This window comes from Ixodes scapularis, unplaced genomic scaffold, assembly GCF_016920785.2.
Source record: "Ixodes scapularis isolate PalLabHiFi unplaced genomic scaffold, ASM1692078v2 PGA_scaffold9__187_contigs__length_104089568, whole genome shotgun sequence".
Classification (NCBI taxonomy): domain Eukaryota; kingdom Metazoa; phylum Arthropoda; class Arachnida; order Ixodida; family Ixodidae; genus Ixodes; species Ixodes scapularis.
This window is the reverse complement of record NW_024609884.1, coordinates 1996822-2023891: the sequence shown is the minus strand read 5'-3', so window position 1 is coordinate 2023891 and position 27070 is coordinate 1996822. Positions and strand designations below refer to the sequence as shown.

At 48.2% G+C, this 27070-nt stretch overlaps 1 protein-coding gene across 3 annotated transcripts; it reads left to right on the top strand.

Annotated features, from left to right (window-relative positions):
• The first annotated feature begins 1353 nt into the window (after positions 1 to 1353).
• Positions 1354 to 26223, top strand: LOC8034255 (U-scoloptoxin(01)-Cw1a). 3 transcript variants are annotated; one of them, XM_042287516.1, is made up of 4 exons: positions 1354 to 1397; positions 1983 to 2022; positions 23382 to 23413; positions 25755 to 26223. In XM_042287516.1, exons 2-4 carry the CDS (start codon positions 2001 to 2003, stop codon positions 26133 to 26135), a joined length of 435 nt encoding a protein of 144 aa, XP_042143450.1. In that variant the 5' UTR covers positions 1354 to 1397; positions 1983 to 2000; the 3' UTR covers positions 26136 to 26223. The 3 variants fall into 3 exon arrangements, with proteins under 3 accessions (XP_042143450.1, XP_042143451.1, XP_042143452.1); XM_042287517.1 differs by having other exon boundaries at positions 1366 to 1401; positions 1988 to 2022; XM_042287518.1 differs by lacking the exon at positions 1354 to 1397 and having other exon boundaries at positions 1991 to 2022; positions 23382 to 23416; positions 25758 to 26223.
• The last annotated feature ends 847 nt before the right edge of the window (positions 26224 to 27070 follow it).

The following is a 27070-nucleotide window of genomic DNA, read 5'->3' as shown; positions in this document are numbered from 1 at the left end:
ACATTTCTTTTATGTATTCGAGGTATCGCGATAGAGTGTAGGGACCAACGTATTTCGTTCCTCTTATCGTGGAGTAGTTAACCTCCACACAGAAAGTCCAGTTTCACCTGGGATGTTTTGTATCTGACCATGCATAACGTCCTCTTCTCTATTCTGCAAAATATTACGAATGTTTTTTCGGGCTTAGGAGGTCGATTGTTTCTGTTGAATCAATAGTTCAAGGCGCTGTCATCGCCACTCCTGGGTGGTAGAGAAAAGATAATATGAGTTCATTGTACTTCATCCCATTGTGACGTCGTCGAAGGATCAATTCTCAAATAGGCCCCCGGATTGGTCAAAATCCCGGTGATTTCTCGAAGTAATTTGGGAGAACACAAAACTGATTTCCTGTGATTTTGCCTCGCAAGAATGACAGACGGCAAAAAACACCGGCGCTCGCTAATTCTGCTGTAAAATTAATTCGAGCGAAAAGACGTCGAACTCAAAATTGAGGCTGCATCTTAAAGCGAGTCCTTGTTTGTTGGCTTAAAAAAAAAAAAAAATTAACTCGTAATGTAGATCATGGCTATAAATCCTGCTTGTGTTTCCTTTTCTTTTTTTTTTTTGTGTGTGTGTGTGTGTGTTTTTTTTTATACATTTTTGGGTGCACCCAAATAGTTCTACGGAGAACGAGAATATCTAGATCGTAGTTTTCTTTTCAGAACAATTTATTTCAGTGTCTATTTCTGCCCCAGCAAAATGGATTCCAGTAATTGTGTTTCCAACGACTTTTCAGACTTTAGAGTATTTCTGACCAGCCCTGCTCTGCTGTTTGAGATTAATTTGAAGAAAGGAATTTTCAAATACAGTCGCTCTTGACCGCGGGGTTTTCAACGAAGCCAAGCGGGTGGATCCGCGACGTGGCTTTTGCGGTTCAAGAAGAGCAGATGTCTGCACAGAGGGTTCCGTCTTGGAGTATCGTAGCCCGGGAGGGAGGCGAACCCCGGCCCGGAGAGTCCGGCCTTCAGCGAGGCCCTGTCCGCCCATCGCTACTCATCCGGGCCACGCCGGAGGACTTTCTAATGCGCGGCCCGCCGGGACCCCCTGGTTTGCGCTTCCCCGCACAGCCCGAATCCTGGAGGACAGGCTCGTCCGAGGACGCCGCTCGGGTGAGCTTGCGCAACGCCGCACGCGTGAACAGAAGGCGCAATGCGGCCGCGCTGCTCTCCAAAGACACGAGCACGCACGAGGAAGACCCGCTTGCCGGCCGATCCTTGGGGTCCCCACGTGCGCCTTCTTTGTGTTTCTTCGGGACCCAGGGAGCTGCTCACTGGATTCCACGGCCGGTAGGGGAGGGAGGGGGGAAAGACGCTATAAGAGACGCCCGGAGTACGCACAGCATCGTGCTCGTCGACTAGGTACGTCCTGGGCCCAGCGGCTTTTCCCGGAGGTCGTGCCCCCGTGTTTCGTCCTGTGTGTGGCGCGGTCGTTGCCGCTGGGGCAGGCTGGGGCCAGCCCGCCAGTCTCCGCATGACTGTGCCCCGGGCGTACCGACCGCTCTCTCGGAAGCACGAACCACCAGAACGCGTAATGACGACCAAGATGGCGAAGCAGCGCCCAGTCTCCAATCTAGAATGAGTCGTTCTCGGGAAGAGCTCTCCAAACAGCTTGGAATCCCTCTCGCGGCCTGCGTATTTCTCCAGAAAACGCCTTTCTCTTTCAGCGAGGAGGAAAATCTCCGGACATTGAATGTTCCGCCTTTCCACGCGCACCGATCTTTAACTTGACCCCAGATGATGCAGGATGCTTTCGTGCCTTTTTTCTTGGAGGTTGAAACACGTCGCCTTTCGCACGGGCAATTAAGAGAAGCTGGACTGATTGCGGTCGATGAGACTGTGACCAACTGAGGCCCTGCTGTCGATGAACCGCCCCAATCGATTCCCTTTGACTCTCCGCGTTGCTTCGTTCTTGCCTGCAGAGCTCACCCCAACTTCTTATTTCAGATCCTCCCGGAGACCAACATGAAGGCTGCTATCCTTCTCGGTGAGTGAAGCCGCGCCCATTCATCACTCCGGTGGGCACGGGAGACAGCCTTTTGCTGCCATTTGTGCCATTCAAATTAACGAAACATAACGTATAAAAACAAAAACAAAAAACGCTATCAGCGTGCGGAGTGTTTTTCAGATATACGGTGCATGCAATGCGTTTAATACATCACAGACGGCAAATTTGGGGGTTTCACGTGCCAAGGCAACCAAGGGCATCCGGCATGTCGGATTCATTTAGACCATCTTTGTACGTTCCATCCCAATCTCGGTTAGACGGCGCCTTCCCCACGCCTCGGACGCGGACACCATGACCGGGATAACTAGACCGGCGCTTTACCTCGGAGCCATCGAGGCGGCTTCAAACGTTCACACCAGAATGAACCAGTTTCCGAAGTGCTGCTTCGAGCGAGCATGCTCGCTCGAACCAGCATTTCGGAAACTGCCTCGGATGGTGCACCACCCGCGTTGCTCTAACGAACGCGCCAGGCCTAACGAGCACATGCGTGCTGCCCAAGCCTCCGTGTTCCGACATACACAAAGAGCACTTGCAGTTTAACGGGTGCTTTCTTTTTACGTTTAATTCTATAGCGAGGACTTGGTTCCAAGTTCTCAAGGGTAGCGTGGTCTCCGCAGCGCTGTCAAAGCTTTATACTTGCACTAACGCGTGGCTTGGTTTGGCGTTTTCTTGGCACGACGTGCTCGTGCGAATGTCAAGTAATACGAAACGCTCGCGCAGCAGCGCGGGGCTGCTGCACCGTGAATACGCTATGACACGAGCGACACGGACGAGGTCTCTCGGGTGATCTCTCGTTATTTTTGTGCTATTTTTGCGAGCTTGAAGCAAATTGTGCTCGCAAAGAGCAGAATTTAGAATCAGGCCCGATGAGACATTCGCGTCGCATAGGGCATTCATTGGCGCACTCGAAAGTTTGGTCGGCAGGGTTCTACGGGAGCTGTGATACGGTTTTCCTACTTTGGCCAATTCTACACTGCAGGGTTGTCTCGATGCCCGTCCAACACGAGAGACGCGTAGTCAGTGGTTTAACGAACGAGGGGCACCCTCGTCTAACATTGCGTGGACGGAAGAGTTGAGATGAATGGGCGTGAAACTGGGCACAGCCGCAGCCAGGGAGTGCAGAAGAACGAGTCGGTTGTCCAGCCTGGCAGCCGAAGCTCATGGCTGCATCGGCGAGCTTCGGCTACCAGCTGATCAACCCCGGCATTCCCGACAATCCAATGACCCGCCATCCACTAGTCGAATCATTACGCACGACATTGTTTGCACAAACGCGAAATCACTGTTTGCTTGTTTTTTGTTGTTGTTTTTTTTCTCTCAGAATCTAGAGGCTGGTAAAAAAGAAAAATTACTAGTGATGTGGAGGGTGTTAGTTTAAGGCAGTAACCTAAGCGGTAAAATCGTGATGTATCCTTCCAAGAAAAGAAAAAAAAACAAAAAAACGAAAGAGCGCCGATGCCGCATCGTTGCCAACATTGTCGCGCCCAGAAATAATTCCGAGTTCTACAGCTCGTAATGCTTACGGCGACTGAGCGTTCCAAAATACATCAGAACTCAAGGACGTGTACACTAACCAAAGGGCGTCTTTTATTGAGCCCACGAGAAGGCACTCTGTTCGCGCCTGTGTGCGCATACTCCATCGAGGCGCCTTCTGGGCGGCCGCACTAAGCGACTTCCATTCGAGGCACGCTCGGCACGACGGCGCACTGAAACATTTAACAGCTTTGATTCTACACTTCAATATGGCGGCGCCCAATTGGAAAAGGGTTACGGTTATATCATCTCTGCGAAGCTGTCCGCATGATAGAAAATCCTTGCGGTGTGGGTTGTTCGTTCTGCCACAAAATTACTATAACGTGCGCTAAAGGTTAAACTGGCTGCGACTTCCGGGATTCAAATTGAAGCAGACAGCAGCCAGTCAACTTTTGCGGCGCTCCTGTGCATTCCTATGGCAAAGCGCGCGTGCATTTTCTCTTCGCCGTAAAATAGCATGGATCATTTTTGGTACTTCGGTCTTACCGAATAGTGTGCGCTTTAGTATCGTTGTAAAAGTGTAATTTCTTTAGTTACAGTATTTTTCTTTTCCAGTGAACGGTGTTAAACTTTGCTATATTTAAGGCCCAAACCTGCGTTCCACAGAAGGTGTGTAAAAACGATCGATGACTCTAGGCAAAATAGCAATCGAAAGGAATGTAGAGCGTGTTCAAGGTTCGCCAGCATACCGGTGGCGCCTATGCCCGTCCTATCGTTATATGAAAATGACTCCGTCGTGCATCTTTACGTGCGGTTAAAGACATTCCAAACGTAAAGTATAAAGTGTACGGGTTATGAAAGGTGTTTCTTATCATTATTTCCTATACCGGGAAGCTTTTATCGGGTACTTGACTCCTGGCGCCTCCCTATTTTCAAATATTTCGAGCGTGCGGGTAATGTTTTGTACGCAGAACGAGCATCTTCGCACATATGCATGAGCAGAAGGAATAAAGCGGTACTCATTCATTGCAAATCGGACTATTAGCCCCGAGAAGTTTGCGTGGCGCCCCCTTACGGCGAACCGGGGTGACGTCACGGCGAGGACAGAATTTTTCCCCGACTCGCCCCGCTCGCCCTGTGGAGGCTGTGACGACTTTAGCTGTCGGCGCGCTCGTTTCTATTTAATTTCTTTGCGCTTGTTTTTTGTAGGAGGTGTAAATTTTAATATCTGGCTTTATTGAGGTATGGCCTGTAGCTGCATGCGAAACCTCAAACAACATTTCAGGCATGGTTGACAGGGCAGGCAACGCATGAATCGCAGCTGGTATATGAAAGTAAAGAAATATGACCACAATTGGACCATCAGTATAGATTTACATCTCACACAATCAGCGCTGCTGATGGTCCGAATGAATTGGCAGGTTAGGTATACTACTTTTTTTATCTTTCTTTTTAAACGAGATCACCGAAGCAGAAAAGCTGCATGCTGCTCGAGCAACATGTTAAATACAGTCTGGGCCATGGAGAGAGAATCACAAGTGAGGCAGCCCAAGTACAGGGGCAAAGTAAAGAAAGAAGGAACATTTATTTATATCTATCGTTCGCATTTGACCTTCGCTGGATTCGTATAGTACACTCATGTCTCGTTAATATAGACCCCGTTAATATGAATACCCCGCTATATGGACACTATTTTAGGGGACCAACTGGGAAAATATATGCATTTTTGTCTCGTTAATATGGACAACTCACATTATGGACGATTTTTGGAGGGAATGGAGGCGTCCATATTAGCGAGACAGCACTGTATTTCAATGGACTCCACTTCTGCTATCTGTGGACTTGTTTATATCATCTCTCAAGTAATGTACAACAAACGTAAGCGAAGGTGTCTAGCCCGTTATTTGTCCCTTAGGCTCTAAAATTAAAATTTTAGCCAAATCAAATTGTCCTGAAGCTAAAATACCCGAACCTTTTCTCACGGAAACTGTCACCCTTCACAGGTTCCACATTTTTTTCTACTAGTGCAGCATCTACCACCGGACAGCCGTTCGAATGCTTGCTGTTCCTCCTGTCTTCTTCTTTTGTCAGAGAGTCCAGCTGTAGAGAGTTAAGAGGCTGAGGAAGCTTTTGGGAACCTCCAGCAGTGTATCTTTTAATTGGAAATGACAATTCTAACCAAACGGTGTATTTTCCGAATACCCAAGGCTGGAATGAAGAAAGAATGTCAGAAAAAAGTATAAACATTCCAAAGTACAGTGCTGTTGGTGTGCATGTTTTGGGCGCTTCAACACAACTCATATAGGCAACGGAGGGCAATAGACCCTTTCCGAAATTCAGTCTGGCCACTTTGATCATCATCATCATCGGAAAAATGGCGTATGTGCCGTACCAACGTTACTAGAACACTCAGTTGGGAAACTCACCGTCGAAACCTGGGCCGCTGGCGTCCACCGAGACCGAGCTAAATACGACAACAGCGCCACTCTATCATTTGTCTGTACTGTGGTCACTTTGAGCTCTTAGAAAGCATGTTTTTGAGTAAAAACAAACGGAAAAGACTCTTTTTGTATGAATTTTTTTGGAGTTTAGTACAAAATGAAGGGCGCGTGATGTTTTATAATTTTTAGTTTGCAAGGTTTTGCGGAACAATTAATATTGTTTTTATACAAACCTGCCTCAGCGGTCCTTTCAGGTAGCGCGTGCCGACCTAGGTGCACTTAACTTCGGTATAGTAATTCGCGGCGCGTCCGCTGGGGAGACGGGGGTGGCACCCCTGTAACCACTTCCGCTGTATCTGTTTCGGCGCCAAAATGGCCGATTACAGCCAAAATAGAAGTAGCGTACAGTTCCCCGAGTGGCCGCTGTGGGAGAAATGGCGGCGTTGTGTTCGCCATTAGCTCGGTTCTGGTGGACAGATTGGGGCCACTTTTTGAGAGTAGTCTCTATGGCAGTTTCCCAACTGAGTGGTTCTAGTAACGTTGTGCTCTACTAATGGCGGCCTTCTGTTTACTGATGAACGAAGAAGTTGAAGATGCTCCTTAGCAGATAATTCGAGGCTTATACATTCGTGATGTTAGCACGATGCGAAGCAGGAACTGAAAGCAAGATTTGCGTAAACGTTCATTCCTAGCTCGGGCCCAGCCAATCTGTTGGCAGCATCAAGGTGCTCCAAAGCCCCTTGATTTGTAGAACTTTATCAAGCCGTGTACGTGGGTTGAAACTTCGTTCTGACTGGTTGCATCTTTGTTTCTGTCGTCACTGAAAGAGATTGAGAAGGAAATGTACGGTACACTCTAAGAAAAAAGGGAACGTGACTTGCTCCCTCAAAGGAGCAAATGCGCTGACACAACCATTGGTCCCATTGGGGAGCAACGGTGACGGGAGCAACCCTTGCTCCCCTACCGTTAGTCGCTCAAAGTTGAACCCCCAGGAGTAATTTTTGCACCCATGCATTTAGGCCCCTGGAATTAAATTTGCGCCCTTACCTTATTTTGTAGCAAATTGCGCCTTCACACACCCAGGTGGCGCTAGTCAACGTCAAATTTAAAGTTGGTAAAAAATATGGTATCGCTGGGGTAGGTCGTTTCCGCGCTCATTACATTCACATACGAAGAACGCTTATTTCAAATTTGCACACGTTATGCACATTTCAACCTAGACAAGAAATTAGAACACAGACGACACACAACACGCGCACAACACACACGCGACAACACGCTATTCACAAGTGGCGCGAGTTGGTCGGGGTACGTTCCCCGACTGGTGCCCCCTCCAGCTCGATGAACAGCGATAGTTTGAGCGACGCGTGTCTCCCCGTCCAAAAAGAAAAAAAGTCGCTCCTTTGCCGTATTAGCGTGGCAAAGGCAGCGGCAGCACAGAATCTGATGTGCTAGTGTAGAGAAACTGTGTACACATTTGGAGACTGGATGGCGCGAAGCATCCATGTATTGTGCAAGGTAAGCGAATGTGCGCTCGGTGGATGTTTTACTTGTGAGTGCCAGCTTCTTGAGCTCCTCGTCGGAACGCGGCACCGCCGAGCTAGAGTTCCTGTATAGGCTCCCTACGGGAGCCAGAGTTGCGCGTTCATCCCCGTAGCGCCGTCTTTCCTGCACGGCATGTTCATCCTGCTCCTCAGGTGACTGAATTCGGCGAATAGCGGCGCCGCTCGTCCGAGGCGCGCGGCGCGCTCAAAAGCGGGGGAACGTACTGTTCGGGGCGCGTGCAACGTCTACTTTCCTGCACGGCACTTGATCCGGATCCTCACGTGATCGGATCTCGGCGAATAGCGGCGTGGCGGTACGTGGAAAACAGACGCGCAACTCTGGCTCCCGTAGGAGCCTATACAGGAACTCTACGCCGAGCAGAGCCCTGGCCCCACCTCGCGGCAAAAGAGAACCGAACACTCGAACTAACTCAGCCCGCGCGCCCTGGTTTCCTCAAGGTCCTCGTCTTCCTTCTTCGTTCAGTTTGCACGTCATTAGGTGGACGGCGCAATAGTAGATGTGACCTGAGGAGGGTTCATTCAAAACCGCGCTCGCATTACTTCAATAGAAACTTCTCAGTTATTTTTTTTAATTACACGTTGTTTTTTAATGTCCATCCCCAGAAATTTCTATGTATGTATGTATGTATATTTGCAGTCCAATCTCTTTGCAAGGAGAGTCTATGATACCGACGCGCCAAAAACTAAAACAAAACAGCAAACCACTGGTGTCACCGATGAGTCTTCCACCATGTCACGAGTCGCCGCTTAGAGCGGGCCTAGTGCCTGCTCGATACGGGGATCCCACGATAGGCGCTGGAAGCAGTGCCTTGCACGCGATGAGCAGGTGTTCGATTGTTTCTCCGCACGCTCCACAGACGTTGCACATTGTGTCCGTCACGTTGCAGTCGTACTTCTTTCGGAACGGTCTGGTACGTAAAGCACCACCATGGGCCTCCATAAGAAGTCGACTGCCCAGCGTGTTTCCACAAAAAATCGGGGCGCGATCTCGGTTTTGAGGATTGCGTAAAGATGTATGGTAGAATGTTGCTGCATCCCGAACATCCAACGGTCCTTCTCAATAGTCTTCCACTTGCTCCCGCACTGCACTCAGCCATTCCTTTTCATTTTGGGGTTCGGTGACCAAAGAAAAAATCCAAAACTTTGTGCCAAGACGAGTAACTCGCTTTCTGCACGTCGAGTTGACATTTTTTAGATGAATGTAGATGAAGAGACGCCTAGCCCAGCGGTCTCCATCCATGTATACCTGAGACGCGTGTAATATTTCAGCCTTGCTTCTGGCCTCTCGCACCTCAAAGGAAGACCAGCCGAGGTCGCCTTCCACAAGCTCGTTTGCTACCCGGCCGTGGCACCCCAATGCCTAACGGCCGACCGCCCTTTGGCGCCGTTCAACGTATTCTCGGACATCGCTGGGAACGCAGATGACGGCGTTTCCGAATGTCAGACCGGGCAATGCAACAAGCTTCCAAAGTTCTCGGGTGATAGCATAACGCTCGTAGCTCCAGAGGCTGCGCCTTCGCAGTACATTACTCTTTCGTACTGAAGATGTCTTGAGACCCTGAAGGTATTCGGCCAGATACTCCTCCGTAGTCGACAGCGTCACCCCGAGGTATCTGTAGATCGCTTGCACAGGGATGGCTGTACCCTGCAGAGTGAGTGATCCCAGGCTTCCTTCCTTGCCAGAAAAAATTACTGTGGCTGACTTGTCGGTATTGGAGCGTAGTCGGAGTTGGTTTGCTTCTGTCTCACATGCGACCAGCAATCCCTTCATGTCCTCCAAACTGGTTGCCATCAGCACTAGATCGTCAGCATAGGCAAGTCCAGGAAATCGCCATGACACTACAGCGCCATGTTGACGGTGCACCACGGAGAAACCGATGCCATTGTCTTGAAGTGCCTTTTCCATGTGAGATGCATACAGCATATAAGGCATTGGTATTCATGTTACAAGGCGCAAAAACACGGACACAAGAGAGAAAGAGACAAACAGGCGCCACCCACAACTATATTTGAAAAGTGCAGAAAGAAAGGAATACAATCCTCGTCATCTTCATCTCGTCCACGCACGCGCTTAGCCATGTGACATACGCTTATCGCCCAATTTACAAAAACTTACCAAATAATCTAACCTCGGCATTATAGAGTGCAACAGATGTGTCACTTACGCATTGTGCACCCCTTTTTCTAATGAAATACGCCTCTAATAACTCGCGCGCTTTTTGGCACTTGCCTCTGCCCAGAATCGCTGTCTCAGAAAGACGTGGCTCACACCGGCATTTGCTGCAGTGTTCAGGCAAATGTGCCCCATCATTCTTCTTTAAATTGTTACGTGCATCATTCTTCTTTAAATTGTGCGATGTTACGTGGTAAATCATTGATGCAGAGCTAGAAAAGAAGCGGACCGAGAAGAGAGCCTTGTGGACACATCGACAATAGAAGAATTGGAGGAGTTAAAACATACATACTGTGAGCGATTGGAAAGAAAACTTGATATTCAGTTAACGAGGGAAGGGTTGTTTAGTATCACATTAAGTTTGTACAAAAGTTTAGAGTGAGGAACGGTATCGAAGGCTTTAGACAGGTCTATGAATATCGCATCCACTTGGTTGCCGATGTCGAGAGACTGAGTGATGTCCTGAGTAAATTCAGTGAGTTGTGAAATTGTGCTGTAACCACGTCGAAACCCGTGTTGAAGATCACATAAAATGTTGTTAGTTTCAAGGAACACCATGATGTGTTTGCAGATTATGTATTCTAGTAATTTGCATAAATAATATGTTAAAGAAATTGGCCTGTAATTAGTTAACGAATGTTTGTCGCCGGATTTATACAATGAAAATACTTTTGCAAGTTTCCAAGACGAGGGAACTGCTGCGGTTGACAGGGATTTCTGAAAAATAATAGCGAGGTACCGACTAGTCCAAAGAGAATACCGAACTAGATATGAATTATGAATGTTGTCAGGCCTGCCAGGGCTTTTTTTTAGTATCTAAATTACACACCATGTTTAGCACGCCCTCATCACACACAGTTACATAACCAAGTGTGAAAGTATCCAAAACTATCCAAAGCTTGAAAGTATCCAAAAGTTAGCTGCTCGGTTTATTTTTAATGATTATCGTAGAGAAACATCATCCACCGAATTAGTTATTAGAGCGAAGCTTCAACCGTTGCAAATGAGAGCGAAAATTGATAGATTAAAATTGTTGTTCAATATTCTTCATGGCACTCTTCATGTTCAAAGCTCTAACTATATACAACCATTATCGACCGGGTCCTCACGTCTAAACCACACAAGAGCGTTAAAACAATACAGGTTCGAAAACGACTGTTTTAGATATTCTTTCTTCCCTCGGGCAATTCAAGAATGGAACGAGCTACCAAATGATGTCGTCGTTAACACAACTGTTGCTAATTTTGTATCTGCTCTTGAATTCATACTTAATTGAGTTTTCATTTATAAATCTGCATTTTGTATACATGTTTTGTACCCACTCCTACCATGGCTCCTTGAGTGGAGCCAGTAGTATTCCTAAATAAAAAAAATAAAATAAAAAGTCTACACTGTGAATCATTATTGAAAGGAGGAATTTCGGAATTGTCCATTGTAAACACCGGTTGGAAGTATCTATTAAATGCAGTGGCGATTGTTAGTGGACCGCTACTGGCTACGTCATGAATTGTAAAAGAGTCTGAAGTAGAACTACCGGGTAAAATCAATTGCCAAAATTTGCGTGGGTTGCTTTTCATTAAATTTGGTGGTGTAACTTGAAAATAGAAGTCCTTCACTGAGTTAGTTTTAAGTCGAAGGTCCTCGTTCGTTTAGTTAAACTGGATAATCTTCTCTGAATCACCGGAACGTCTTACATGCCGGAGTCTATTGACACGACGTGATAAATGCAATATTTGTCGTGATAACCAAGGAACAGAAATATCATTTTTCTTAGTTTTGGTAGGCACGAAGCACTGGATACAGATTTCAACAATATGTTCAAAAAAACTAACCAGAGACTCCACATCACTGGAGAAACTTAGCTGCTCGAAGCTATCAAAGGAATCACTTAGTATGTCAATAATTGACACATCGTCTGCACGGTTAAAGTTGTGAAACATGGAATAAACAAAATTCGTTTCTTGGAACAGAACAAGCGATTGAAACCAAAACAGTCTTGTGATCCGATATGCCATCAAGGACCTCACAATTAAAACCGTTTTCAAGAACAAATGAACTAATGAAAACCAAGTCTAAGACTGACGTCTGTCCTGGACCACTTGTTTTAGACCACATGACAACGAAAAGATTAGCAACTCTCTTAGCGATATTCCTAACTGATCGTCGTATATTTGGAAAAGAAGTGCGCGATTGAACCCGGCCGACGAGGCCGACGAGACAAGGCCACGTCACGATTCTCATTCTCTCTCCTCCTCGCTACGTCCCGTCAAGCTGGTGAACCGAAGCGAGGAGGAGAGAAGCGAGGCTGCTTCCCCTCATTCTCAAATTTTCCAGGAGGACAATGCCGTTAAAGACCTCGCTTGATCGCGCCCTTCTTTTCCAAAAGTACAACCATCCGTTTGAGATATCGAATCGATAAATGAGTAATGTTTTGAAGTTCGTTGCATCCCGCTCAACGGTTCTGCGGCCTTATTTTGCAAAATCCAAATTTCGGTTCAGTATTTCGTCACCAGTTCGAAATTCGGCCGATCTCAAAAAGTTCCTGGATGAGGCGCGGGTGCCCGAATTGGAAATGATGAACGAATGCTTAAAAACAGTCGAACTATGTCCATTTAGAGACAGGTTTGCACAACTATGGCCCATTATAGAGGATTTGCCATGGTAGCAGCTTATTGTTGAGGGTCCTGAATTTTGTCTTTCATCGCAAGTTAAGTTCTCGATCGGCCTCAGAAATTTCCTGGATGAGGCGCGGGTGCCCAAATTTCAAAAGATGAACCTTGGCGAAACGCAATAATACTTACCAGACTTTTTTTTTTTTTTTTTTAGTAGGACAAGCTACTTACTAGGCCACGTGAGGCACGCTTGCACGGCTTACGAGCGGTAATCTATATGTTTATATGGCGTGCTCAAAAATAGGTTGAATATGATTCACAATATCCGTAAATGACAATCACACGTTTGTATTTTGAGCCTGGTGGCTGTATTTTTCGTTATAAACGGCCCACTCTGGCAAGCGCTTGGAGAACAGCCAGCGGAGAGCATGGGACATCCAACGCAATCGTGACGTAGTTCGTCTCGGGACGAGCAAAGCTACTGCGAGGCTGACGTCGAGAGGATGGCCTAGTCGATCCAGCCACCGAAGCGGCTGCTTTTGTACGAGTTTTGAGTGAAGGGTTAATGTTCTATATAATCTTGTAGAGGGACAATAGCGACTTCTGGGGCACACAAAAGGGCTTCTCGGGAAGAGGGGAGTTCCTCCTTCCCCTCTTCTCTCGTCGTGGCCGGAGGCGAGACAGTTATCGTCACTAGCTGTCAAGGTTCCTAGACGGGCATTACAAATGAGGCGTTAGCGACATCCACCAGGTGTTCTGTGCTAATCTTTTAATTCGTTTTAAAATTCCGTTCCGTGACTTTTTTAGCAAGATATTGGTGTGTTCGATGTGATACTGCTCCTTTGAACACACATAGACCAAAAAATGAGCGCCGAAATTTCGTTGTAGTATCCCTTTAACACCAGTTTTCTCAAAATAGATTCGTTTTTGAGTATTTGCCCTAGTACCAGGATGGGATTGAGGGCTCTCAATTTTATATTCTGTTTTTGGCTAGAAACTAGGTTATCCTCAAAAAGTTCGCTGGCGAGGTGCGGTTGCCCAAATTTCAAAAGATGAACGAATGCTTAAAATCAGCCGAATGATCACCACTTTTTGACCGGTTTTCTGAAGAAGTCACTTTGGAGTATTTACCATAGTATCAGGACGGGCTCGAGGTCTCTAAAATTTCTATTTTGTTAAAGGGGTACTCCGCCGATTTCTTCATAGTCCCCGATTTGCTTGAAATTTTGCTAAACTCGCCAAACAACATCGCCAAAATAGTACCCCAAATATTAGGTCAAAATAATTTTTTTCACGAAGTTATTGAATTTACAATTTTGGTCCTCACCGTGTTTTTCAAACTGAAAGTCTCTACTGGCAACAATGAAAAAGTGACGTCAGTGGAAGTGCAGGGGTTCGCTCTTTGGACTGTAGAATTTGTTCCCAACTGATTCGAAGCAGTTTCATGGTGTCAAATGAATGCTTTGGAAGCTCGCTTCAGTCCCCGCGCTCCAGCACGGAACAAATGATTGGCATATTCTATTTTTTAGACTGCTCGCCCGACTGGCAAGCTTGCCTTCCACTGACGTCACGGCCCTGAAAATGGCGGGTATATTTGAATGTTTGTTTTTGCATCATTTTCATTTGCCGATTTCACAATAACTATTATAAATTTCACGATACTAAATAGCATACCAGAAAGGGTAAAGGCCGGGGAGTCAGAAAATATAGTTAGTTGAGGTAGCTCAAAAATCGGCGGAGTACCCCTTTAACACGGAGGTTCGGGCTAGTTGGTTGCTCATGATGTACTGGGGGGCTATGTTGCACGTTTTGGACTCTCAGGAGACTAGGGAGAAGGAAGTGACGTAGGTGTGAATGAACGCACCTGAGCAGCACCACGCAACGCGTCATCAGCGACTCCACCAATCAACATCCAAAGAGCATTGTTATGGATGAAGAAAGAATAAACAATTAAAACAGGGACAACACAACCACATCAATGTGGTTGTGTTGTCCCTGTTTTAATTGTTTATTCTTTCTTCATCCATGACATAAACCAACACGCTCTTCTACCGAGCATTGTTGACGTCACTTCCTTCTCGCTAGTCTCCTGGGAGTCCAAAACGTGCAACATAGCCCCCCTGGGAGAACAGCGAACCCGCAAAACAGTTATTTAAGTCCACGCACGCAAAAGAAAGACAAACTTGCCAACGTTACTAAAACACTCAGTTGGAAAACCCGCCCTTGAAACTTGGGCCGCTGGCGTCCACCGAGACCGAGCTAAATACGATAACAGCGCCACCCTTTTTGCGACAAGTTGAAACATGAAAGTTGCTTGATATGGCTAAATTGTTTATTGAAGACCATTCCTCAATACATTCGCTTTTTTGATGGCCCTGCGAGATGGCGCCACCGGCCCTTCCGTGACACGACGCACGGCGGAACCAGTAAGTGCAGCCGTGCAGTTCACCGAGTGGCCGCTGCGGGAGAAATGGCAGCGTTGCGATCGCCATTAGCTCGGTACTGGGATAAGGATCGGCGCCACTTTTTCAGAGCAGGCTCTATGGCAGTTTCTCACCTGAGTGGTTCTATAGTCAGTTACAGGTTAAAGGACCCATGAAACGAATTTTGGGCTGGAGTAAATCAATTTATATTGAGGTTTTACTAATAGCACATCGTTCAGTGGGCCAAAAGAACAAAGGTAGAAAGTCAGAAGCCTGATTTTCGCTACAAAAATTTGCAAAACATAGCGGACTATTTCGTACCTCCTTCCCTTCGTAAACTCTCCGCCTTTTCACTGTGATACATCCGCGGACCCCGCAGCGCGTCACCGGGCTACTAGCCACCATAACCGGGCCCCCGCAGCGCGTCACCAGGGCCCAAGCGCACGTCACACGACACCGGACCTCACTTAATCCCTTTACCCCTAAGCTGACATTGCGGTGGAAGCTACGCGCTTGCCGGACCAATCAGCCGCCTCCCTTTCATCACCTGACCTCATTCTCTGCGGGTCGGTATGCGCGAGAGAGCGTGATCACGTGGAAAATGTGTGGCTGGCCCAACGAGCACGTAGCTTCCACAGCACTGTCAGCTTCGGGGTGAACGGGGTGGGGAAAGCAACTAGTCGGAATTTCGAGCGACGGGCTAATCTTCTAGGGGGACAATGGCTGTGTCCGGGCTACACAAGCGGGATTCCGAGCAAGAGGGGACTCCCTTCTTTCCGACTTCTTGAACTGTTTGGTACAATGCGCGATTTATGAGTTGAGGAGGAAAGCTAAACAGAAAAAAGTTGAAAAAGCGTTTCATGACTCCTTTAAGAAGGTAGCGGCAAATGCCCCTCAAAGGGAATCAGATATCCCTCCGCCACCTCCGCATCCAATAGCGTCCCACCGTTTCCGTGACGTCGCGGCCAACGCGCGAGGAGGGTCCTTGCCTTTCTGTACATATTTGCTTTATCTTTCGACTTTGACTTAGCATTGTGGAAGCCACGAGAGGGAGATTAGAGTTCTCCCCCACCGACGGAAACAAATACGACTTTCGGGGATAAGCTTCCCCCCCGATGGATACAAAGGCTGCTTTCAGGGGCTCGGTTTCCTCTCCGATGAATACAAAGGTCGCTTTCTTATGGCGAATTCGCGTGGTCAATCGTCGGCAACTTATTTTGCCGGGAAACCGTCCGGCGCGCACCGTTCGGGTGGTGGTTCTCCGGCATGCACCGGCAACTTTCCGGCGCTTTTTCCGCCCGAGCTCCGAACGGCCGGGCGAGTGGGCGCCAGACTGTATCCGGTGTCGTCACTTCCGAAATGAGAGAGAAGGTCAGTGAGAAAAAAAATAAACGAAAGAACGAAACTGATCTGAAGTAACTTTAGCAACCGCTACGAAAGTCAATCCAAGTCGTTGGGACATGAGTGACGGCGGCGACAGGCTCTCGCTAGCGGTGTCGCGCGGGCAAGAGGCGAAGTAAACTGCCACCGTCTGGCGTTTCGTGTTCGGGTGGTGAGGGTCACGTGGTGTGCCGCCGGCGCGTTTCTGGTTGCCGGTTCCGCCGGCTCGTTCTCGCCGGCAACTGACCACCCGAATTCGCCATTAAAAAGTGGGATCGGAGACAAGTGGGAACCCATTGAAGCGGAACAAGGAGCGTTTCCAGTGAACTCTTCTTTCGACTGCGGAGAGATTTGAAACGGGCGCATCACACTTGTGGGAGGAGCTCCTCCTACCTTCTTGACTTGTAACCGACTATAGTAACGTTGACACTTACGCCTACTTACGCAGCGTTTCTTTGGTATATTTATACTTGTCTTCATCGTCTTCTTTTTGCTATTATGGACTAATGGCCATGGGGAATAATTGGTATTTTCATTTTTTCTTCAATGAGAAGCTAAACCGTAAACCAAAAACTAAAATTGAAATTTATATAAGGCTAAGTAATCTATAGTTCTTTTTGTGATAAGGTTAAAGACGGAGTACTAACACATTTATCGTTATGTTTTGCGATATTCTTTGTCTCAATGATTTCTCTTGTTAGCTGGTTGTGGTGCTTGCCGAGCACGGCGCAGTTGCTCAGCCCCATTGAACAGCCACAGTCTCGACAGTGGATGCCTAAATGTCCGGAGTCTTTGTTGGTGAAAGTGTTCTTATGTTCCCGAAGGCGATCGTTGAGACAACTTCTGGTCTGACCTATTTCTACCAGAGAGGGAAAAGAGTACAGCACCTTCTCTGTACAAGGGACAAAGGTGATCTAAAGCGCGATCCAAACCAACGTGTTTATGTGCGCGCATAGGCCGTGCGCTTCCCGGAAATTGCGTATTTCGTGACGTCGCGCTGATTCTTTGCGCCTTCCGGGCGCGCATAGGAGAGTTCGATGATTTCAACATTCTCTGAACGCGCACGAAAACGCGCTGTGACGTAGTAGGGCGCTCCCCTTGCCAATCGGTGCAGGGCACTAGTTGCGGCTCCGTATTCCTCGCAGTCTGGCGCAGATGCTCTCCGCTTGCCCGAAGGAGCATCGTCCAAACCAACGCGCATGGTTGTGACTCAGAAAGTGCTCCGGAAACAGCAAAAACGTCACGAAATACGCAATTTCCGGGAAGTGCACGGACTGCGCGCGCACATAAACGCGTTGGTTTGGATCGCGCTTCATGCTTCGTTTTACAGCCGACTGTTGTAATTGGGGTGAGTATTTACTTTTTTGCACAAGCTGCGAAGTTTGTTAGAAGCTGAGAAGATTACTTCCGAATTTTAACTTGGTTCGCTATTTTCTTCCGTCCGTGAGAAAAATTGTAAATGTATGGCACAATTATGGTCTTTTTGTTGTGTCTCTTTGCTTTTGCTGAGTGCACACGTCTTGCCTGATTTCGTTGATTTTGCTCATCAACGAAATCACTTGTCAATGCGGAGCGCAAGTTGGTCTGCTTCTTTTGCGGGGGTTATGATGACGTCAGAAAGACGCCGACCTCTGATTGGTTCTGAATGAAGGTAGACCTCAAGGCTGCTAGCATTGTGGTCTACCCACTATCATTCAATCAGAGCCAATCAGAGCTCGGCGTCTTTCTGACGTCACCGCAACTCCTGCACAAAAAGCAGACGACTTGCTCTCCGCAACGAGTTATTTTTCTCAGAAACCAGAGATAATAATTTTTACAAGCCCTTATTCAGGTAAGATTGCGTGGTGCGCTTCCTGAGTTTAGTGTTTTGTCAAGCGAAGACGTAGGTGCCTGTGTTTTTGCTGGTTATTGGTGTATAGTCACGCGTCTCGCCCTCAAATACATGTCTTGTGTGCCGAGCAAGCGACTAACGAAGGATATAATTTTTTTTATTTTTTTTTTAATTCATCTGTATGGTTTCTGTACAGTGTAGGCCGAGGGTGGGATATCTTAAAGCGACTCAAGCCAATGGTGGTGCCCCCTAAGGCGAATACTTTTTTACAGCGGAGCTGTTAAGATAGGTTCCCCAGGATCGTGTCCGGTACCAAACTCCCCCATGTCGACACAAACCTACACAAACCTCTGGACAGCTGCCGCCATCTATAAGCGACGGCGGCAAGCACACAACCAGTCTGGTTGCCACCGTCGCTCGTGGATGGCGGCAATCTTTCCAGTTATCATAGAAGAATGAATAGTTGGGCGCGTTGGTGGGAATTCATCGTAGGAAACAGCGCGAAAAGCAGACAAGGACGAAGAAGAAACACACGTAACGAGCGCAGCGCTGTCACGTGTGTTGCTTCGTCCTCGTCTGTTGTGCGCGCTGTTTCCTACGCTCTTGTCAGTTTCGGTTTGGACACAGGACGGGTCGGCCGCGTGCCCTTTCGGGGAAAGAAGACTGGGTGCGGAAGGAGCGACGACGTACACAGCAGCGCGAATGGGTCCGCAACCGATGCGAAGCCGCTGTCGCCTCGACTTCCACTGCGTCCACCGCTTCAGACTCCCTTGCGAAAGAAGAGCACATCGCTCGCCTGGAAAGCCGCTGCCGAGAACAGAACCAGCGATGTAAATGGCGCCAGCGGGCCAACGTCAAGGGTGACGATCGTGCCACGGAGGCCAAGCGCAAGCGCGAGGCCCGGCGACGACTGCACTCCACGCCGGCTGAACAGTTCCCGGGTGCGATGGCGAGGTTCCGGATGGAGTTCGTGGAGAACCCATTTGGCGTCACGTACGCCGTGTGCGACAGACTGGTTCGCCGGAGACGTATTCACGATCGGCGGCGTGTCGGACGAGAAGCAGCGGGAAACGGGCACATTGCGGCAGTGCGCATTGCGGCAGTGTATCGAGTCGGCGGACGTCTTCGAAGAACCGGCGTGCAGAACGTGTCAAGATTCCCTGCTCAAAGGCGCGGTGCCCCGGTTCGTGACCGTGAATGGATACAAGTACCCACCCACGCCGGAGCACCTACCGAAGTTGAACGTGGTGGAGGAACAGTGGCGCCTCGACTCCCGTTCATGAGCCTTCGGCGGTTGACGTGGTATAACAAAGACAACCGGGGACACTACGGTTGTCACATAACCAATTACCCAATCACACCTTAATCCTTACATTTATAACTACTTCATTTCCACCATAGTACAGCTTCGCTGGTCTTTCTTCTTCACGAGAGTGGAAAGGCTGAAAGTTTTTAAGAGCGCAGCTCTTAGCCGCCCATTTCAGGTTGAGCGGCGTCACCGTTGGCGTCGGTGTAAAGGCGCGACCACATTGGCGTTTCGGAGGCCTGCGGCGCGACGGTCGTCGCTGCCGGTTGCCGGCGGAAACCAGTTTTCGGCTTCAACGTCACGACGTGCGGCGCCGCACACCCAACCGCTCCGTGCGCGGTTCAGAGCTTGACGCCGCACGCCGCAGAAGAGAGGAGCCAATGGGAGGTGGCGTAGATAGTGACGTCGCGATGCCATGGCAACGCTCAAGCCGGTCCTCGGCGCCTCTCGAAGCGAAGGACGTGTTTGGTGTCGTCTGCTCCCCCTATTTCCCCCCGATGCCTTCCCCAACGGAGCGGTTCCTTGAAACTAACCAATTCGGAATTACAAGTGAGTTTCTCCGTGGCACTTGTTGCATGTCGTCTCTGTTGTGACGGATGTCGTGTTGATTTGGTGACACTTTCGAAAGTAGCCTTCGTCTCTGGCGCGCCGCCGGGGCAGCAAAGCCCCGGCGGCGCGCCAGACCTCTCCTGTCCTTCGGTGTTTCGGTAGAACCAACCCGGCCGGACCCAAAACCTGCGCCTCCTTCCCTTCAGAGCGCGGCGACGTCGCAAGATCAACGAGCAGGTTAGGATAATTACATTCACGCTGATCACCAGGTCATTATGAACTCTTACCGTCTAGACAGCGAGTGCGGAACGGAAGAATCTAACGAAGAGCAGACGACGAAAGAGCGGGAAATCCGACGGGAGGCGCGATCGCGGGAACCAGTGCTGTCACGTGACGCCTGCAAAACGGAGGCCAATGTGGACTCCTCGCGTTGGGACGCCGCCCGGCGGCGCCGCCCGGCGGCGCCGCCCGGCGGCGTCGTTCACGGTAGTGTGGTCGGGCCTTAAGTAACCGCGCGCGTTGCGTTACAGGAACTTTTCCGCTAAATTTGGCGGAAACATTTTTCCGCTAAATTCAGCGGGTGAATTTTTCCGCTAAATTTGGCGGGGAAATGTTTCCGCTTAATTTAGCGGGGAAATTTTTACGCTAAATTTCCGCTAAACTTAGCAGGTTAAGTTTCCGCGCTAAATTTAGCGGGGAAATTGACGTCACGTGACCTCAACACCAATTCAGTTTCCCGCTAAATTTAGCGGGAAATTTTTCGCTAAATTTCTCCGCTAAATTTAGCTATAAAATTTCCCCCTAAATTTAGCGGAAAAAATGTCGCTAAATTTATCGCTGAAATTAGCGGGAAATTTTTCGCTAAATTTCCCGATAAATGGGAGGGCAGCAGGCGAGGAGGAGAATCTACGAAGGAGGTGGAGGGGCATACCCTCCTTTCCGTACCCAAGCCTCCTCCTCCTCAAGAGCTGCGCTCTAATTCGGCATTACAAAGAATTATAAACATCTTTTTCTTTTTCTTTTTTCAAGATGTATAGTCAGACACTTTCAGTTAAAGCCTGGTTAGTGGGAAAAGGTGTCCTAGTAGTTTGGTCTGACAACTGCATACTGTGCAGAAAGCAGGAAACTGTTGGCCACGTTTTCCATAGACTGTTGGGACGAGGTATTCTTTTGGGACGACCTCCAAGGGACTCTCGGAAAAGAGTTCTCATTAACGCCCCATGGCATACGTTGTTGAGCGTAAAAGGGGAAAATGTTCCCTACGATATAATCCTACTGCTGGGCCTGCACAGCATATGGCGTGCCGCATGGCTGTGCGCCACGCGGACATCGATGTCCTTCCCGTGCAAAAGTATTTTGTTGAGCACAAGTGCTTTACGAAGGAATTCTATAGGGACCAGCAACCTACACCTGAGTGGCTTTCACTTCTTGAGGTGTTGTCTACCCTCAAAGACTTGTAGCATGTTCGACATTAGCCAAGATGGCTGGTGTCTTTTCGTGTTTCATTGCGATTGTGTGTCACTGCCTTGTGCCATCATCCCAATCCGAAAAAAAAAAAGAAGAAAAAACCGCGTGCGTGGTGGAGTTGGCACGCAGAGGAACGGGTTCGAATCCCTCTCGTCCTGGATCCTTATTTTATTAATTCTATACTCCTCTATGAAATAAACTGTAGTAAGGTGATGAGGTGGGCGAGTTGGTACAAGTTGAGCATAGTGAAGAAATAGCGATTCTCTGTATTTTGTGTTAGGTCCCTGTCCTCGTCTTTTTGTGCGTTTTTTTTTTTTTCTTTTTATCGTGTTTTAAAAAGTATCTGCCCGTTCACGGCTGCCATTGAGTGTTCTTGTTCAGAACATTCCTGAACGTGCCGCGTTTATGAAAGTAGCGGTAATGCAGCTGCCTCGAGTCAGTCACCTTCAGTCGCCGACGCAAGATGCGAGGCACCTTTCTCTTTTAAGTTTGTAGGTACAAGTTCACCTCAAAATGTTTATTTTTCTTTCTAAATTCATCTGCTTTTTCATTTGTGACAATATTGCACCAGGCGGAAAGTGGATATAGATCAACGCGTAAAATATTATGTGCCTGGAATAGTACATAAGGTATCCTTAGATACGTCTTATATGGAATCAACCCCTAATAATAGCATATGGTTTATGATTATACTCACTGACAACACAGTTATATCTCAAGGTACCTTAGTAGATCGCACTCCAAGTCAACTAGAAGAACTATAGAAATGCGTGCCATCATTTCTGCGAAATTGTTTAGGAGTTCCGGTGTTCTTCCTTTGATCGCAGTATCACCGTGAAATGGTAAAGGAGAAAGATAAAGTTATCAGTATGATGCGACTGAGAGACACTCATTATCTTATCTTTTTTTATCTTTGAAGTTACTGTGGTTTTTCAGTTTTTTCTTGTGTGCGTAATTTTTTTTTCATTTTTTTTTTTTTTAACTTGGCATAGATTTTGCTTTGGCAGGAATTTACACACGGCATGAAAGTTCAAGGTGAATACGCCACGTGGGGCCAGATATGTAAACTAATTAAAACTTGTTGTTGGCCTAGTTGCTTCATGATGCAGTATAGAGGTTTTTTGCGCTTGTCCGTGTCTACTCGCTTGTAATTGCCCCCTGTGTCGCGCAAAAAACCTCTATACTGCATACGTAAACTAGAAGCGTCTTTCACAAATTTCTGCCGATGTCTGCAAACTTGTCCGAAGCACGCTAACGGCGCTTTATCTCACGGGAGCGTTATCCGGGCAGCAGCCGAAGAATTGCTTCATGACGTAGCGCTAGTGGAACAGTCCGAGAAGGGCCGAGATCGCTGCTGGACTGAGTACAACACAGGCCTGCAAGGCGATCTATACTTTTTGCCCCATTCGACAGAAACATTACTGATTGAATCATCCAGTCACTGGCTCTTTTGTCCCTCTCCTATATATCTTCGTGCGAAAAGTTGACGATAACTATATGTTTGTCGGCCGGTAAAATTGCTGCGACGCCCACGGTAGCGGCCTCCCTTACTTGGGCTATTCCATTTAGTGCTACGTCATGCCGCAGTTCTTCGGCCGCCGCCAGGATAGCGCTGTCATGAGATAAGACACAGTTCGCGTGTTCCAGATAAGTTTGGAGAGCGCTTTACATTTTAAATTTCAATCGACGTGATCGAGTAGCTCTGAGAGTATATGACGAGTGTTTATTACTTACGCAAGATTTCCTAAATTTTTCTTCATTTTCGAACGGTGGAAAATAACTGCTTCGCTCAAAATCAGTTTCCTAAAAAAAAAAAAAAGAGTTGGTGCAACCAATCGCCAAAAACTGTCTGTCTGACATCGCTTGTCACATCGACTGCCGCCGGCGCGTCACGGTGCTCCCAAGAAACTTTGGCTCGTAAAATTGCATCAATGCTTTATCCAACACCACGCGTTAAGCTGTGTCGCGCAGCATTCTGCCGACTTTGAAAAGAAACCGATTAAAATGGCTCCACTGTGAGGAGCAAAAGAGTAGCGAGGCACTCTAGGCCAGCTCCTGTTCGTGGCGGCTATGGCGAAGCGAAATCTCCTCATTTCGGGGCTCTCTTCTTTCTTGCAGCTGCTCTAAGCCTTGTCGCCGCGCTCCCCAGGGTGAGTACAGCCTTCTCCAACACACAACACGGAGCCCGATGGCTTCGTGCCCTCTATCGCGCCTTCAGATCTTTTCCTTTCGATGTGATACTCGAAAAAAAAAATATGTAATCGACTAGAGCTTAAAGGGTATTCAATTAGATTACTTGAGACGAAAAGAAAGTGACCTCTCCGGTTACTTGAGATTTTCAAAACGCTTCGAATACGGGTCTTTCGCACTGTCCATTACTGCATTCGAAACAGCGAACTACTGATCTTCCCAAAGCACCATCTTTGAGAAACCATGCTCCTGTCGCAGACTTGGTTCGAGGATTCCTTGATTGGAAACGAACATAGAAAGGGAAAAATAGTAACGGTTACAAGTAATTTGTGTACTTCCAAATCATATTACACGCGTAATTACTTTCTAATAAAAGTAATAAAAATTTTTAAGAAACATTGCTCGAAAAGTAATGTGATCCCTCGTAATGGGTAGTGTAAGTACAAGTCTGCCTTCGAATGCCGCTGCCAACCAACACGTTGCCAGCTTGGTAGGCGTCCGCATGGGACCAGGTATGCCGCTCACGGGACTGTAATGAATCTACGACGCTAGACGCCTTCTCTTTACGCTCGGGAGCAAAGACGCCGCGTGAGCAGAAATTACTCTATTAGCTCACATGATTTCTTCCACAAAAAAATTGCCCGCGCTTGCGAACCTGAAAAACGTGAAACCAAATACCTCGCGTTGCTCAGGTCCACCCAGAGCGTTGTTGAACCACCTACCTTATAGGTAAATGCAAGTATGGCTGCCAGACCGACGTCCACTTCCCCAGTAAATAGCGAAAAGCCGTGTCCTCTCTTTGGTGTTTTTCCTTTCCTGCTGGTAGCTGACGCGATGACCTCTCTGACATTTCGAAAGCGAAGCAAGCCTATGAGCGATCTGGGCAACGACTTGTTGCTTGCGTGGCTCGATGACAATGTCAGAGTTTTTTATGCCACAAAGAAATCAAAATGAGACCTTTCTGTGAAGAATATTATGGTTAAATGGTGTGTTTTTGTGATTGTGGCGTTTTTTGGGGCCTATATTACGGCAATTTCTATTAATATCAATTCAATTAATACTTTTTAATACATAGTTTTTCAAGCTCTAAAATAATTTCTTGCTCATTATCTAATTTCAAACGCGCGAACAACTATGGCAATCCAAAGTGGGCAAATTATCATCACTGGTGTCAATCGCAGCATTCTTAATTAACAAGTTATAAAATAAAAATAGTCTAAACATTCTAGCTAGTCTGAGAAATTTACGTAAAATGACATTATTGTGGGTAAAGCACATGTCTAAGTCGCGACTTTTGTCAATCAGAGAAACTTCCGAATTCGCCGCCAATCTTTCCGGGTCAAATGTCCCGAAATACGAAAAAACTTATTCCGTTGTTGGTTTAATTGCAAAACTACCCAGAACCTTTCTTTAATTTTTACGCGCCGCCGTTTTGCCAATCTCAGCCTTTCTCGGTCGAAGGAGCGCTCACCAGCGTGCAGGTCTGCTCACTGCAGTATCTTTCGTTGGCTTTGGAAAACCGGTGAAACAGTGCCATGTTTTCGTATTGCGTATACGAGCGAATCCAAGCACTTTGTGTTTGCGTCAGCGTTGTGTTCCCGATTGCGCGTGCGCGGAGCCCGAAATTGCGGTCTCGGATTGGCGTATGGCAACGACGCGCTTGTGCAGCGTGGAGCACGCAACTCTAACGCAAACGTTTGTACAACACTTGCGTTTGCCTTCTATACGCAATACTAAAACTCTCTAGCAAGGTAGAGTCACATGCCGGCTGCAACACTCTATCGGCTCAGTTGAAGAGTGTTATTTGCAGTCCGAAATGGCTGTTGAAAGTAGTGAAAGCGCACAATAAAGACGAATACGAAGACGGAGAGGCAAACAGGACGAGCGCTGTTTGCCTCTCCGCCTTCGTATTCGTCTTTATTGTGCGCTTTCACTACTTTCAACATGCTTAACCAACTCGCCTGCATCGCCACATTAGTTCCGAAATGGCTGTTCGCGAGCCCTGATCGCGACCAGTTCCGCCGTGCCCCCTGCCCAGGAGAACCGGGGGACCATCACTATAGAGTGCTTCCCTTTTCCGCCGCGGGAGGGCGAGCAACGAGCTGGAGGCGCGATCTGGGCTTGCAGCGTCTCTCGAGTACGCGCATTCGTGCGCGGATCATCCGGGGGCAACGTGCTCCAGCTTAGCTAAGGATTCGCTCGCACACAAAGGGAACTATGGTATATTTGAGGGCGTGCAAGCTCGAGCGAGCTTCCACCAGGGCCAGTGAAGTCATCTGCTGAGCCGCGCCCCCTGCCCAGGTGCGTCGCGAGGCGTACGAGCTCCCCAACGGCGTGGAACTGCTGCTGGGCCGCCAGGTGCAGACGAGCTTCCAGTGCGAGCGCGACGGCTACTTCGCCGACGTGGACAACGACTGCAAGGTCTTCCACGTGTGCCGCGGCGTACAGGACAAGGACGGCCAGACCAAGTACTCGCAGTACACGTTCGCCTGCGGCAACCAGACCATGTTCAACCAGGCCTCGTTCACGTGCGCCTTCGCGGACGAGGCCGTGCCGTGCTCCAGCGCCCGAGACTTCTTCTACCTGAACGACCACCTGTTCCAGAGCAAGGACATACCCATCCTGGACGACCAGGACACCGGCCGGGCATCCAGCTTCTACACGGCTTCCCGGGCTGCCTAGGGCCTTTCTGCCAACCGCTTCCTAGCAATCTGCAAATCATTTCTTAGGAATTCTGCAGTGCGAATAAATGTCCGCGAAATGCATTGCACTACTGGTCATTGCTACCGCGTCGGACAATGGACCTTTCCCACATACCGACGGCACCAGGCGGTGGCTGCACGAACTAAAAATCGAGGAAGTGACCTACCTGCGCTACCAATCGATAATGGGAGCTACGCTACCAGTTTCTTCGCTTTCTGGGCTGCGGCGTGTGCCCAACGCGACTATAAAGAGGGGAAAGAAAAACACGACCCAAACGTCGTGTTTTTCTTTCCGTCCACTTTCTTTTTTTTTTTCTTTTTTTTTGTGTGTGTAACACAATTATTTATATGCTGCAATTACGTGTTCTATTCGCTGATCCACGGCCTCCTTCCGAATTTCCTCGATTTTTCGTGTCGACTTTCGCCGCTTGGCATCGGGCGCTCGCGCGTGCGCAGAATGCTTCTCGGAAAAGGTCCATTAAATATAGCTTTTTTATGATATGTGCGCCATCTAGAGGCGACGTTTCAAAGCTCCAGACGGGAAGCACTATCGAGAGCGTTTCAAGCACCTGCGATCACCGCTGCCCCGACACTACTCGAGAGGCGCCTTTTCGTTGCTTCGTATCATGAAGTCTCTCTGCACGCAGGCAGGAGTGAATGATGATAACAAAGGCAAGGTGAAAAGGTGGGGGAAAGGGGGGGGGGGCAACAATTTTAAGAATAAAAGAATTTGCATCTCGTCATTTTTACGTTGTTCATCGAGTCCCAGAGAATACAAAAAAAAAAAAAAAAAAAAAAATCTCCTTTAAAAAATGTCACGATTCCACTGAATACTCGCAGAGCAAAAGTCGAGCTTCCCCCCCCCCCCCCCCCCCCCCCGCCCCCTGCAGCCGCGAGTGGCAGCCGAAGGAACTA